This window comes from Arachis stenosperma, chromosome 2, assembly GCF_014773155.1.
Source record: "Arachis stenosperma cultivar V10309 chromosome 2, arast.V10309.gnm1.PFL2, whole genome shotgun sequence".
NCBI lineage: Eukaryota > Viridiplantae > Streptophyta > Magnoliopsida > Fabales > Fabaceae > Arachis > Arachis stenosperma.
In genome coordinates, this window is record NC_080378.1 from 95503127 (window position 1) to 95519670 (window position 16544).

Below are 16544 nucleotides of genomic sequence, written 5' to 3' on the forward strand. Positions count from 1 at the left end.
CATCAAATTTTCAATACACCAAGCATACAAGGCCACACAATTCTCAACCCAATCATTAATTCACATTACATACCAACTATGCATATTAGCACCAACTATTTACACAATCCAAACTTAATCCTAGGGCATCTAGCCTAGGAATTCTCATCACACCACACGGTACTTAAATGAAACTTAAACCGTACCTCTTGTAGCCAAATCAATTGAGCCTCTTCTTTAGAAGTCTCTACCAACCTTAGTCCCAAGCCTCACCAAAGCTCCTCAAGCAACACCAATCTCCCAATTGTGCACCAAGATCATCAAATACACTAACATAACCAATATCACATACATACATCAACCTAGGGCTCATAAAAATGACAAATCACAAGGGTTTGAGCACTTCTTACCTCAGCCCATATGAAGTAGGGATAGAACCCACTTGGAATCCATGTTGGAGTATCCCTAAACACCCAAAATCACAAGATTTCAACACTAACTACCCAAAAATGTGTAACAATGGAGAATTTCGAAAACTGGGCAGAGATGAATGGAATACTCACCACAAAACTTAGATATAATTGTAGAGAATGAGAAGAGCGACGCGTAACCGTAAACGGCTCGTCAATCGGAGCTCCGTAGCTCAAGTTATGGTGGTTTGAAGATCAAAGAGAGTTAGGTTTTCTCTCTTCTCTTCTCTCTTCCCAATTTCAGCGCCCAACACCCATTCTTTAGGGCAAAATGAGCTGAAATGCTCATAACTAATGTTTATATATGTTGGGTCTTGGGCCCACTTAGGCCCGGTTCACTTATTTTTGTCCGTTGGCCCAATTTTTGACCAAAACCTTTAAGATTAACGCTCTAAATCACACTTCAAATATTTCTACCTCCCCTAATTATAATTCCTCATTTCTTAATCTTATTTACTCATAATCAATTTTTTCAGCTATAGTACCAGACAGATCTCAGCCGGTACTTCCGGTCAAAATTTTACTGCGCACTTTTACGCAGAAAATTATGTTTTCCGACTCGAAAAAATTCACTGAATCCAAATATCATATTTAAATCATCAAATTCCAATTGCCAAATCTTCCAACCATATTCACTCCTACTTAATTTATTATTTAATTAATTTCAGTTAGATCAGGTATTACATTGGGATCAGCCATTCTATGATTTCAATTATCATAGTGAGCGGCACAGTTCCGTTCATGAACTCAACTCAAGAGGGAGATTGGACTTAAGCTTGGACCCTCATTATTCGGTCTCCCAGAAAATTGCTCTTCAAGCTTCAACAACATGGAATGATGAATGAGTATTGTTCCAAATTTATTGCTTTAGCTAATCGTACTCAGATTAAACTGCCTGATGCCCTTTGGGGCTGTTTTATAAGTAGATTCAGGCAAGATATTCGAAGGAAAGTGAAAGCTCAATGTCTTCCAAGTTTGACGCATCTTGTGATTTTGGCAAGATTGTATGAGGATAAATTTACCCTCGAACCATGTCACACTACATGGTCGGCTGCCCATCGCCCTCAGTTTGCTAACCAAGTTATCGCCGCTACTCCACGACCTAATACATGCCAATCCTTTCCTCCTCTCCTTCCTACACTACCACAACAGCCCCTATCATACACTACTAGAAATTTCACTCGAAAACTTACTTCGACTAAAGTCCAAAGTTAAAGGGAGAAAGGGTTATGCTGCTCGTGTGATGAGATTCTCAACGAGCCATCGTTGTACCAATCGGCACTTCATGTCATTACAACATGAATTGGGGGATGAGACGGTGCCCGAGAGGCTAACGGATGCGTTTATGGATGAGACTGCAAACTTGCAGGTATTGGATCAACATATCATTGAGCATCATTTATCCTATAACGTGATGCATGGTACTAAAGACCCATCCATGATTCGGATTAAAGCCATCCATGTTTCGGATTAAAGCCTTTACCAATGGCTTAGAGCTTCAGGCCTTACTTGATGGGGGTAGTTCTGATAGTTTCATTCAGCTTCGTATTGCTAAATTTTTAAACTTACCAGTGGAGCTTGCACCAGGATTCAAGGTGGTGGTTCGTGATTTCGATATTCTGCCAGTGGAAGGTCGCATTGGGACTTTAGAGGTTGATCTAGTCGGTTGCATTTTTACGATTCCTGATATTTTTGTTCTACATACAGTGGGAGGAGACTTAGTCATTGGCACTACATGGCTTAAGTCCTTGAAAGCCCATATAGTAGATTATGATGCAACTTTTTTGCGATTTATGCATAATGGACAACTCACTATGGTGCAGGGGATTAAACACTAGACTGCAGGTTGTACTTAATTTCATGACATTAAACGATTGATTGATCCTGATGCTATAGCTGAAATGTTTACTTTGGAATTGACAAAATTAGGAGAGAAAAACCAATCACCCTTACAACTGCTAGCTTTGATGGACCCTAAGTTGATGCAGTTATTGACTAAGTATACTACTGTTGTTGCTAAACCTTCAGGCCTACCACCACAGTGGGCTCATGACCAATGCATTCCCTTGGTTAAGGATGCAGAATCTATGAAGGCTAGACCATATCGGTATCTTCATAATCAGAAAACTCAAATTGAATTGGTGGTAACGAAAATGCTTGATGAGGGGATTATTCAGCTTGGCAAGAGTTGTTTTACATCTCCAATCTTGCTGGTGCAAAAAAAAGATGGGACATGGAGATTTTGCACTGACTACCGGGCTTTGAACAATATTACGATCAAAGATAGTTTTTCGATTCCAGCCATGGATGAATTGTTAGATGAGCTGTTTGGTGCTTGTGGTCTTTTTTAAGTTGGATCTTCGCTCTGACTATCACCAAATCTTGTTTAAGCCTGAAGACTATTTTAAAACTGCTTTTTGGACTCATCAAGGCCTTTATGAGTGGCTTGTGATGCCATTTGATGTAACAAATGAGCCAACTACGATTCAAAGACTCATGAATGATGTGTTTCACTTGTAACTCAGGAAATTTGTATTGGTATTTTTTTTTGACATTTTAGTCTATAGCGCATCTTGGGAGCTACACTTTTGGCACTTGAAAACTGTTCTTCAAGTGTTACAACATGAGAAATTGTATGCAAAGTTATCTAAATATTTGTTTGGTACTCATGAAGTTGATTATTTGGGTCATACAATTTTGGAGGGTGGGGGTTCACATGGAGAATGATAAAGTCCAAGCAGTCCTCAGCAGGAAGCAGCCACAAAACCTTAAGCAACTGCGAGGGTTCTTAGGTCTTACTGGGTATTACCGCCACTTCATTAAAGGGTATGCTACTCTTGTAGCTCCGTTGACTGATCTTCTTAAAAAGGATGCTTTTAATTGGAATGCTTAGCTAATTTTGTTTTTGAAATCTCAAGAGAGCTATCTCTTCCAAACCAGTCTTGGCTTGCCAAATTTTGAGCTGCTTTTGAAGTTGAGACTGATGCTTCCGAGTTCGCCGTGGGTGTGGTGTTGATACAGAGCAAGCACCCCATTGCTTTCTTTTCTAAGAAATTATCACCCATAATGAGTAATCAATCATCTTACACATGGGAATCTTATGCCATCACTGAGGTCATTGCAAAATTCTGTCATTATCTATTGGAAAAAAAATTTATCATTTTCACAGATCAGCAGAGTCTTAAGGCGCTACTCGAGTAGAATCTGCACATTCCTGAGCAACATAAATAACTGCACAAGCTGGTAGGATATGATTTCGAGATCCACTACAAGCCCGGAGTGAATAATGTTCCTGCCGATGCCTTTTCTAGATCATGTTTTGTATGGTCATTGTTAAAGTCTGATTGGCTGCACCAGCTAAAAACTGAAATTATTCAGGATGCTAGCCTCAATGCCATTGTGCAGCAATGTAGAGAGGGTTCCTTGAATGATGCGAACTATGCTTTGAGAAATGGGATTCTCTTGTGGTGAGACCGGGTGGTGATTTTCCAAACCAGTAGCTTAATCAATTCAATTCTAAAGGAATATCGTGATAGTGCAGTGGGAGGGCACTCTGGTGTGGCAAAAACAGTGGACCAAATCTGTGCGATCTATTATTGGCCTCACATGCAACGTTAGATACATAGCTATGTGTTATCTTGTACTACTTTCAGTAGGAAAAGGCTGGGACAAAGCTTCCTGCGGGATTGTTACAGCCTCTTCCCAAACCTATGAGAGTTTGGGAGGACATTTGTATGAATTTTATTGTTGTTTTACTTTCCTCTGCTAGTTTTTCGGTGATTATAGTGGTTGTAGACCGTTTAACCAAATTTGCTCACTTTATTCCACTCAAACATGATTTTAGTAGCAAAACGGTTGCCGAGTCTTTCATAAAAAATGTGGTTAAACTGCATGGGTTTTTCCGTTCCATCGTTTTAGATAGAGATAAGGTCTTTGTCAGTCGATTTTGGCAGCAACTTTTCAAGATGCAAGGCACAAGTCTGGCAATGAGTTCTTCCTATCATCCTCAAACGGATGGACAAAGTGAAGTTGTGAATAAGACCTTGGAGATGTACTTGCATTTCTTCTGTTTTGACAACCCACGAAGGTGGTTTGAGATGCTTCCATGGGCCCAATTTTGGTACAACACTAGCGTGCATAGTAGTATTAAAATGTTACCTTTTAAGGCCTTATATGGCTAGAACCCTCCCAGCTTGGTGCGGTATGAATTATGCCAGGATGATGAGTATATAATCTTTATAGGATATGCTACTAACCAGAGATCAACTCCTTGATCAGCTCAAGTTTAATCTCTCTCGCTCACAGCAGTTTATGAAACACTCTGCTGATAAGCATCGAAGGCACTTGGAGTTAGAAATGGGATACTTAGTCCTGGTTAAACTCCAACTTTATAGACAATATTCAGCCGCTTTGCAGAAAAACCAAAATTTTGGTATGCATTACTTTAGCCCCTTTTAAATCAGTCACAAGCTCAGCCCAGTGGCATATTATTTAGCACTACCTGTAGAACCTAGAATTCATGATGTTTTTCACATCGTGGTGAGCAGCGTGATCATTACTCGCCAATGCCACTTCACTCCACTGAATTTGGTCCCATCATTGAACCTCACTAACTGTTGGCTACTAGAACAATCTTAAAGGATGGGAAAGAAGTGCAACAAGTTCAGGTTCAATTAGAGCAAGACGTGAGTGCTGAGGTTACTTGGTAAGAAGCTAACAAATTTTGATATGTTTACTCCACTTTCAACCTTGAGGACAAGGTTGTTGTTGAAGAGGAGGGTAATGTTATGGTTTTTAATGAAAAGGAGGAGGTGCATGAAAAGAGCATCACAAATTGCAATACTGAGTTAGTTACAAATACGAGACACGTGGCAATTGATCAAGATGAGCGGAGACCAATGCGTAGTGCCGGAGAGAAGGTTATTAACAGAAGGTTGCAAGGATATGCTCTTTAGGCATGTTGTGGTAAATTCTCTTCCCCTGTACCAGATGACAAATTCTCTAAACCTTTTATTTTTCTATTCTTCTCCTTGCTACTCTTTTTTTCTGATTGTTAAACTACTTCTTACTCCCTTTTTAGGTTCCTTGATGAATGCTCACTGTGGCTAAGATGCAGCTAAACTTATATTCCTTAATTCCTTTATGAGTTCATTTGTTGTTATCATATTATTTAATACTTGTTAATTTACTTTTTCATTGAACTTATTGATACTTCTCCATACATAATTGAATAAATATTCTTTTATCAATGAAATTTTCTACTGCAACACCCTTCTACTATATATAATGTATATACTATATATCTTAATCTACCGTTATCTATAAAAACTAACTATACTAACACTATCAGAGTCATTCTAAAACTAATTAGTAAAAAATCTACTTCCAATTTAGTATAAAATCTACAAAATTTTTATACATTAATCTTTATATTTATATATTTAGCAAACATGAATAATGCCATCTAGTCAATAGAAATAATCTGTATCATTTATTACGAGTGTTTTTTGGTATTTGTATCTCTGAATTCTCTCAACAATGATAAAATATAAAAAATGGTAAATTGCGTTAGATGGAAGATTTTGTAGTCTTTCAATCACACTAAATCGTTATGGCTCAAATCGATTTATATAGATGAACCAAACATACACAGGGTGTGTTTGAGGTTCACGTTGGGGAACAAAAAAGCTCGTTTGAACGTCCTGAACGCCACATTATTATGTTTGGCAATTTTTTAAAATCTCTAATCCAGAGGTGCTTTCACGTCTGAACGTACGTTCACGTGAAGCTAAAAATTCAAGATTCTGCATTCACGTTGGAAAGATTAATGACCGTTGGAGGAGTTAGGTAAAAAAATTATTTCATATATACCAACTGTACCTTCATTTCTTCTATAAAAAGGATGCCCATAACCACATAATTTCACACAGTATTTCTCTTTATGTTCTTCTTTACAAATTTTTTTTTTATCAAACTCTTTTAGATTTGTTTTTATCACTGTCAAGGTAAAGATTTTAATTTTTTTTTAATATTTTTTAGTTCTTTCTTTCATATTTTAATTTTTATGTTTTTTATTATATTTTTTATTTATATAATAAATATTTTTCATATTATTTTTTTAGTGTTCTGATGTTATTTTTTTAATTTTCTATTATTATATTTTTATTGTATTTTTTTATTTATATGATAACTATTGTTGATATAAATTTTATTTTTATTAATTTTTATTATTTTTTGTTTATATAAATTATTTTTTCTATCCTTTATTGTACTATATTTTTGTTATGTATAAAATTTTTTATTTTTTTATTTCATTATATTCATATAAATTTTATTTACTTTTTATTATAATTTTTTTGTTTATATGATATATATTGTTGGTTGTAATTATTATATATTATGTTTGTATGATTTTTTTGTTTTTGTTTTTTATTTTTATTGTACTTTATTTGTTTTTATTATATAGTAATTATAAGTAACAAAAGAGTCATAAATAATAAAAATTTATAATCTAAAATATACTAAATTAAAGAGTAACTCACAGAACTTAAATAAATTATAAAATCTTTTTTTTGTTTGACATTATAAAATGTGTAGTACTCTCTTTTATATTTTTATTTTTAATTATTTTTTAGTTCATATGAATTTTTTTTATCATTTACTGTTCTTTATGTTTAATATATAAGGTGTCATTTTATTTTTATTTGACTTTTTTTTATTTTTTACTTAATTTTATCATTGACCTTTTTTATATTCTTTTTCAGTGTTTTAATCTCTCATCTCTCATATATGTTATTAATTTTTTTATGGTATTCTTATTATTTCTTATTCATGTGAATTTTATTTTTCTTCTCTTTTATACACTGTATTTATATTGTTGGTTTTATATGATATATATTGTTCATATGAATTTTATTTTTCTTCTCTTTTATTATATTTCTTTTATTCATATGATATATATTGTTGGTTTTATAAAATTTTTATCGTTTTTTATTTATATGAATTTTTGTTTTATATTTTATTATATTTTATTTTTGTTTTGGCTGAAATTTTTTATTTTTTATTCTACTATATAAAATTTATAATTATAATTTTCATATATTATATTTTATTGTAATTTTTTTTATAATATAGATTAATTGATCCCATCAATAAAAGACAAACTAAATAAAAAATATTCATAAGTATTAATAAAATTATGAATGTTGGATGTCAAAAAAGTCTTATAAGAATAAAACTATCGAGAGTATGGTATAAAAAGGTAACATATTTAATTTAATATTCTTTTATATATATATATATATATATATATATATATATAATTTATATTTTTTTTAATAGAATAATGAATAATAATGAATCTCTAAAGATAAAAGCAGCATGGGACATGGAGACTACTAAACAATTTATTTAAGCGTGTTTAGATCACGTTGCTAAAAAGCAACGCAATGGAATACTCTTACAAAAAAAGGTTGGAAGGATGCTTTGTCTCAATTTAACGAAAAAATTGGAAAACAATATGATAAAATTCAGTTAAAAAATAAATGGGACAATCTTAAGAAAGAATGATCAGCATAGTACTGAGTTTAATCAATATGAACATGAAAATATTTTTGATGGAGAAGATAATAGTTATATTAGTAAAAGTATATCAAACTCTAACCATTAGTTCTTCTGCAGAAATAAATCGTGTTCGAGACTCGATTAGGGATTAAATTATTAATCACATGTAGTAGAAATAATAGTATTCTTATGTACTAATTTTGTATAAGATATTATTTTTTATGTATTTCATTAGTGTTTTATCTTTTAATTTAATATTTATTAGTATTTTTATGTATTAAAATATATTTTGTCAATTTTTATATGTTACTTTAATTTAGTAAGTAAATATTAACTTTATTATAAAATGAATTAATAAGATCTATTCAAATATTTAAAGTAAAATAATAGAATAATATAAAAAATAATATTTTAATTGATATCTATTTTAATTATTTTTCATCTAAAAATTATTTTAAATAGTATAATTTAAATAATATTTATTTTATTATAATTAATTTTAATATAAAAATTATCAAACATAAATCACATTAACACAAATTTACTTTTCATAAAAAATAAATTTATAAAATCACTTTTATGCAAACTCCCATTTAATACTCAATGGCCTTGGCAAAAAACGATTTAACTACACATTTACTAGCACTCAATCGTCGAGTCCCAGCATTTTATATGGACATGTGTCTCTTCCTAAATCTAAAGCGATTTATATAGGTCTTAATCCTCTAATAAACTAATCTAAGAAAAATTACTTACTTCTTATGCCATGCTAAATCATCTTAGTTAAGGATGATTTATATAGATTTAAAATTCCATACAAAATCGTTCTAATATACAATGATTTATTAGCATTTACTATTAAATCGTTCTAAACGATTTGCATAAGCTGTTTCTAACAAAAATATATTTATTACAATCAGATAAAATTAGATCCAAATCTTTTTATATATATATTTAACTTAAAAATTACAATTCTAATAATAATTAAAAAAAATTACAAGATTAAAATGTATTATTTTTTATTGTTAGTATTTAAAAATATAAAATAAAATATGTTATTAAATTATTAAATTAAAAAATAAATTAATAATTAAATAATAATTTCTTATATACTTAATATTTCTCTAACAGTTATATAAACATGCATGCGACACCATTAACAGAAAATTAATTAAAAGAGAAAACCAAGTGGAATTTTAGAAATGAAATTATTAAGACGTTAAAATTTTTAAGAAATAAACCAACTCCAAGCGTGTTTTTGATCGGACAAAATGAAAATAGTTATTTGTAATGTCTTACTAGAATAGTGAATAATATAAAGAGGAAATGTGAAAATGAGATAAAGCAAGTGTATTGAGAAAACGACAAAAGAGAGGAACCCCGTTTGTCAGAAATATCTGAAACAAGCCAACACAGAAAGAAAAGAAAGCAGCACAAATGTTACTCTCACTCACACACTATTACCGGAAATAGCCGGTGTTCATCCGGTTTCTCTCGAAACCCTATGCAGTAGTAGTAGGCGTTGCTATCCCCAACAAGAACAACATCATTCATCATTCATCAACAATAACACCCTCTTCCATATCCCTTCTTTGGGAGTTCGCACTTTGAACAAAGAGAGAATCTCTCTGCGCCACACAAAATGAAAGACACACCAACACTCATAGACCCAGAACCCCATACCATATAGCTCCTATACACTTACTTCACAAATCACCCCTTTTTTTATTTATTTATTATTCTCAAATCAATTATTATTCATCATCATCATCATCAATTCACGTATCTCTCTCTCTCTCTCTCTATCTATCTAATCTTTTGCTTCTTCTTGCAATAACATACATCACTTGCTCTCTCTTGCTTACTACTACTACACTACTACATGCTCTTTTATTCTCTCCATGTCATTGAATAATCCCATCGTTTCTTCTTCTTCATCATCATCATCATCATCTACTTGTTGTTGCTGCTGCTAGCTAGCTACTACTTCTGAAAAGAAAAGCTTTCATTTTTTTTATCTTTTATCTTTTTGTTACTTTTGAATTTTGTTTTCTATTTTTACCCTTTTATGGCTGAGGAGGGTTTTGAGGGTTACCATGTCCCACAACAAAGCAGAAGAGATAAGCTTAGAGTAGTTGTGGCTCACAACCAACAACACCACCATCAACAAACAACAACACTACTAGAATCTTCTTCCACTCCTCCTACTACTACTACTACTACTTCTACTTCTTGGTACGACCCTTCTTCATTCATTCCCTCCGATTTATTAACCTGTGCAGCAGCAACACAACAAGGTCATCACGGTAATTTCCACCTCAACAACGAACCTTCTAAACCCAACAACACCACCAACTTATTCGCTTCTTCTTCTGCAGTGAAGCAGGAAGAACAACAACGTTCTGGTTTGATGATGATGGGCTTTGGTGTAGTAACCGCCATCAACAACGCTTCTTCTTCTTCATCTTCTTCTCCTTCTTCTAACTCCTCTTCCGTTTCCCTTTCCCATCACCATGCTTACATGGATCCACAATCTTCTTCTACTCTGCATTTGAATAACCCGTCAATTCACGTTTTTGGGAACAACAACAACAACAATAATCCGTTGTTTCTCTACCAGCCACAGAATCTCAGAGATTTCGATAACCATGGCGGTTACGGTGGTGGTGGTGGTGGCAGCGGCGGAGGCGGTGAAATCATGGTGTTCAAGCCTGAACCATTATCTCTATCTCTCTCTTCCCACAACCATAACCATGGTAGTAACAATAACAATCATAACAGCAACAATAACGGCAATAATCTTCCTCTAGAACTGAATCTTCAGCGGTATGGGGCTATGATTTGCGGTGGTGGTGGTGGTGTGATTCCGGGGTTGGTGGTTAACAGTAGTGGTGGGGGTTCTGGTACTTCGAACGAAGTTTCTAGAAGCTGTTCGTCGGTAATGGTGGTACCACAAATGATGGGTCCATTTACGGGTTACGCTTCGGTGTTGAAGGGATCGAGGTTCTTGAAACCAGCACAGCAATTGTTAGAGGAGTTATGTGATGTTGGTGTTGGTGTTGTTGGTGCTGAAGATAAGATCATTGTTGCTGATGCTTCGTTAATGGAACCTCCTCCTACTGCTGCTAGTACTACTACGCCATTAATGGAGTGCTTGAATCATTCTCATCATGAAGATCCTTTATTGCTTGCAGATCAGCATGCTGCTGCTGCTGTTGAGAGTCGCAAGAAGTCAAGGCTCTTAACCATGCTTGATGAGGTTTGTTGTTTTTTCTTTTGAAAATTCTTGACTAATGTTATTTGGACCAATTATTCATAGAAAATTTTAATTAAAAAATATATATTAAAAACAAGTTAAACATATAAAAATATATGGAGGAGGCTGATTTTTGTATTTGGATATATACTTGTGTATGGTAATTAATAACACCTACTTCTCTATTATATTTGATTTTGATTTTGATTTTGATTTTGATGTGGTTTTGTTATCACAGTCCAACCTTTTTTTTTTCAATGCTTAAATTGAGTAAAGTTTTTATAGACACAATTCAATTTTGTAAATAAGGATATATTTTTTTAAAAATTATTTTATTTTTTCCCTCTGATTTGTGTCACTGTCATTTGAAATAATTGGTGAAATGGGGTTTCATTCTCTTGTCAACTTCATATCTGAGTTCATGTTTGTTGTAAATTTTTTTTGTCATTTTGTCCACTTGCATTTTCTGTTTTAGATCAGTTTTTGTCCAGAAGGAAAATGGGTTTCTTTACCAAATTTGCATGTTCTCCTTTTATCTCTCTCTTTTTTAAAAAAAAATTAATATATTCTTTTCTTCTTTTTTGAAAGTTATATTATGTGCTCATGTTATGATTAATGCTTGTTTAATGATTCCTTCCAAGTGGAAGGTTAGTTAGGTTTGCTAGTATTATTACACATATTTCTTGAGTTAACTCATAAATTTTTACTACTTTACAAGTTCTAAATCCTCAAATCGAGTTTAATATGATATGATTTGACTATGATTCTAGTTTACCTAAATTCTTGAGTTATATATATATATGGATCAACCTTTTGTAACTATGTATAATTCTAAGTGTATTAAGATTCTTGCAATTAGTGTGATGGATGGCCCTCCGTGAACTCAATTATCTTTATGAAAAAGTTAATGGGAGGGAATATATGCACAAAGAGATTGGTATTGTAAAGGGGTTGACAACCATTGAAAGACATCTAATTGGTGGCAATGTTACCGATTTGGAGGGATAATTTTGCATAAAGTTAAAGGAATCCATTTGGAAAGATTTATACTCTAAATTAAATGAAAATTTTAGTGATATGATTGTGGAGGTGTTCAAATCTTTTAAAGAAAGCAACTTAGATACATATGTATATATTCTTAGTAGATATCTATGATGATATTGATAAGGTGTTTTGCCTTTTAATTAAGTGGGATTGGCTTTGTTTGTTTGGGATTGTTTTGACAAACTCTATTCTAAATTATGGATATTATAATAGTAGAGTATGTCGCTAATAATAATTCTAACTAAAAACTAGTGATATAATTTAATTTATTCTAAACTGTTTAGCCGGCAATTATTGTTCATATTTGCCTTTTCTTTTTCCAACATGATGAAAGTAATATTCTCATATATGATATGGTGAATATATATTTGGCGCATATATTCATTCTGTGCTGAATATTAGATATTCATATATTAGGACAACATGAATAATAAACCATAACATGGAATTAAACAATATTTTTTATGCATGGCTTGTTAAGGATATTAGAAGTAGTAAAATGTTTTTATTGAAAATTTAAATCTTGTAAGTAGTTCTTTATGTCATGAATCTATTGGAAAAATAAAAACTTTCTACTTTCACTCTTTTAACCTATGCTCTTAGATCATCACTTGTTAGCTAAATTCTAGTTTTATATTAAGGATAAATGATTTTCATAATGAAGAACATAGATTTTGTTTTTCAGGTGTAGTGTATATATATATGTTTTATTTTCACCCAACTTTTCCCTACCACATTTGTTATATACTTATATCACAGTTACTGCATAGTGATTAGTTCCTGTGGATTCCATACCCGTGATTCACCAGTGTGGGAGTTATGACCAATGCTTGTGCAAGGATTTAAATTAAATGGTGTAACCATGATGTAAATTAAAGTGGTGCTAGATCATTATTACAACTAGTAATTTATATACTCCATTTGCTTTCTCAACATTAGATTGCATATTTATATCTTTTTACTACTAACAAGTCTCACTTTAGAAATTCCCTATGATATTGTATATTGTAGCTTTAATTGAATGTTCCGTTGTCCGTATGGTAAAAACTCTTCTACTCTTAATATTATCATTAGTTAAGGCCCCAATAGAAATCTTTAAACTATTTATTGGCAGGATCAACAATTTTTGTGACTATAAACTAAATAAAAGCTTCATTGTTTGGTAGAATTAAATATGTGTATGTACATGGGTTCTTTTCCGAATTTAAGGGTATAGGAAAACATCAGAATGTGCTGTCATGTCACCTATGGTTTTGCTTCATTATGGTTGTGTAGCATACACTTCCTTTGCTTATCTATTTATGACTTTCACCCTCTAAAAGAGAGAAGCAAACTATTGTGATATTTTTCTTTCTTTCTTCTTCTTTTTTCTTTTTTTAAAAAAAAATGAAGATTAGTATCTATGTAAATGTGAAGATTAGTGGACAATATTTTCCTCCCTATTGTAATTGAGAGCAAGTGTCATTTCTATCCCTATGACTTTGAACAATTTAAGAGTTATTTGTGTTGATCATCAGGCAAACCAACTTAATTATTAGTGAACTGCATTGTGTTACCTAAAATCATAAACCTTTGGAAATAAATTTGAAGCCAAATATCAACTATCAAAGTTAATATATGGGTCTTTATCCCATCAATTGTTGCTTGAAATTCCTATGCATCAATTCTATAATTGGACTGTGTCCTTGTTTTTCTCTGGTTTCCATTTAGGGAATTATTAATTTGTTTGTCTTGTTCTATGTTTCATCTAATGATTTCTAGACCTATTACTATATGATGCAACGGAGAATGAAGATTTTGCTATGGTTTGAAATGTTTGTTATCCAAGTTAGTGATCTAAGTGTTATTAACCTCTCTATGCTTCTATCCACGGCATATCGATGCCACAGGATTCTTGTTCATGCTTGTTCTCAGTCCAGTTGGCCAAATAATTAACTCAGTACTAAAATAATATCTGATGAATTGGGCCTTTGAAACGATGACTATTGAATTGCTTGCATAAGTAGTCATAATTATGGTTGGTAAAATGATATTCAATGGTTGTTCCGAATGTGACAACTTTTGTTTCTTTATGATGAACAGGTTTATAGGAGGTACAGGCAATATTATCAGCAGATGCATGCAGTGGTAACATCGTTCGAGTATGTTTCGGGCCTCACGAATGCAGCTCCATATGCGAGTTTGGCCATAAAGACAATGTCCAAACACTTTAGATGTCTTAAGAATGCAATTACTGACCAGCTTCAGTTCAACAATAAGACTCATTTTCAACTAAGCAACAGGAAAGACGAGTCTCCGAGATTCGGCAACAATGATCGTGGCCCTTACGGCCAAAGGTCAGGGTTCATTGATCACCAACCTGTTTGGAGACCTCAAAGAGGACTCCCTGAGCGCGCCGTGACGCTTCTCAGGGCATGGCTATTCGAGCACTTTCTGCACCCGTAAGTTCCATTTTATTTTGTTTACTAAAAGGTTGAAGACATCTTCATGTGAATATGATATTATGAATCGTTAGATAATTCAGCCAAACATGTTCAGTAAAAAACTTATTCATATCACTCAGTTATTTTTCGGCCTCATGCAGTTACCCGACCGATACGGACAAGTTAATGTTGGCTAAACAAACTGGTTTATCTCGTAGCCAGGTGAGGAAATTCTTGACAATTAATCTAATCATTTTCATGCTTATCATTTATGATTTTGTCAACTGATTATTTTACTACATGTATCTATTTCTTCAGGTGTCTAACTGGTTTATTAATGCAAGAGTAAGGCTGTGGAAACCAATGGTGGAAGAAATACACATGCTAGAAACCCGGCAAGCTCAGAAAAATACTCAAAGAGAAGAGCATAGTAGGAACAAGTCGAGCGATCCCTTGCCTTCAGATAACACAACTCTTGTTTCAGATAATCCATCGACCTCGGCCGCGGATAAATTTCAGGAGGCACCTTACAAGCGAGCTATGAACGAGCTTCCGAGCATGGCGATTAGGACTCAAGAACAAGTGAATCTTGCATGCCACGGCAACCAGCAAGTTGGCATTGGAGTGAGCATGGGGAGTGCTAGCAATAATGTGTCACTTACACTAGGCCTTCACCAAAATCATGGGATTGGTTTGGCCGAACCGTTTCCATTGAGCGCGGCTCAGCGCTTCGGCCTTGGTCTCGAAACCAATAATGAAGGCTATGTCCTGAGCGGTTTTGAATCGCAAAACCGGCATTTTGGAAGGGATGTTATTGGAGGGCAACTATTGCATGACTTTGTAGGATGATGAAGAAGAAGAAGAAGGTCTTCAATCTTTAATAGCTTTGCTTGGACTTTTCAATTTGATTGGGGTGATAAAAATACTAACCATGTTTCTGTTGTGCTCTTTCATGAACCATCAAGAAGGAAATAGAATTATTGTATAAACTCATTTTAGGCGAGGGGTAAAAATGTCAATGACACTTTCATATGCTGATTCAATTCACCCTTTGTACTATGGGAACAAATCCTATGTTTCTGTGGCTTTTTTTTTCCAACAAATATTTGTAAGGTGTAAGCTCTTTTCCATTTTAAATCATTGTCATCTTTGAAACCGGTAAATGGATTTCAAATTTGTAAATTTGACCTGCGTTCAAAGCATTCCAACCCGCATGACGTGGAAACAAACACTGAATCTTGCACAACATGGATGTGCATTGAAACTTGTTATCTCAGTGGTGTTGATATTTTTTTTACCTTACTCTTATAATTTAAAGTGAAATAATATTTTTCCTTAACCATAAATTTTTAATGTAAAATAATATATTTTTATGCAACAACCGGCAATCATCACTTTACTATCAAACGAATATATGCAAAGCCATGACATCATTTGAGTTAGGCTTTTAATTTTCAAGTGTTAGAGATTCAAATATCAAAATTACATCTTCAATGAACTTTTTAAGAAAGACTCTCACTCAACTGTATAGTGCTTTTTCGTTGCCTTTTCCTTTTCCTTTTGCTTTTAACTCTAGAAGAAAGGGTTCTTTGGAAGGATCAACATTTACCAAAACTTCCAAAATGTGAAGAAAGACATGCACGACTTGCCATTGGTAAAGACATTCGTTTCCCGATGCACGAATACTGAGTTCAAGTTGGAACTTGTTTGAATCAGGGAACAAACATTTCTTAGTCCAGTCACTCAGGGACATCATGTCAAGTCTGTCTAAATCATTCAGCTCAAGATCTTCAGCAATCAAGTCATTCC

At 33.2% G+C, this 16544-nt stretch overlaps 1 protein-coding gene across 1 annotated transcript; it reads left to right on the forward strand.

Annotated features, from left to right (window-relative positions):
• Window positions 1-9581: 9581 nt before the first annotated feature.
• On the forward strand, window positions 9582-15991 carry LOC130959828 (BEL1-like homeodomain protein 9). Its single transcript, XM_057885320.1, has 4 exons — window positions 9582-11271; window positions 14395-14753; window positions 14897-14957; window positions 15054-15991. Exons 1-4 carry the CDS (start codon window positions 10081-10083, stop codon window positions 15582-15584), a joined length of 2142 nt encoding a protein of 713 aa, XP_057741303.1. The 5' UTR covers window positions 9582-10080; the 3' UTR covers window positions 15585-15991.
• The last annotated feature ends 553 nt before the right edge of the window (window positions 15992-16544 follow it).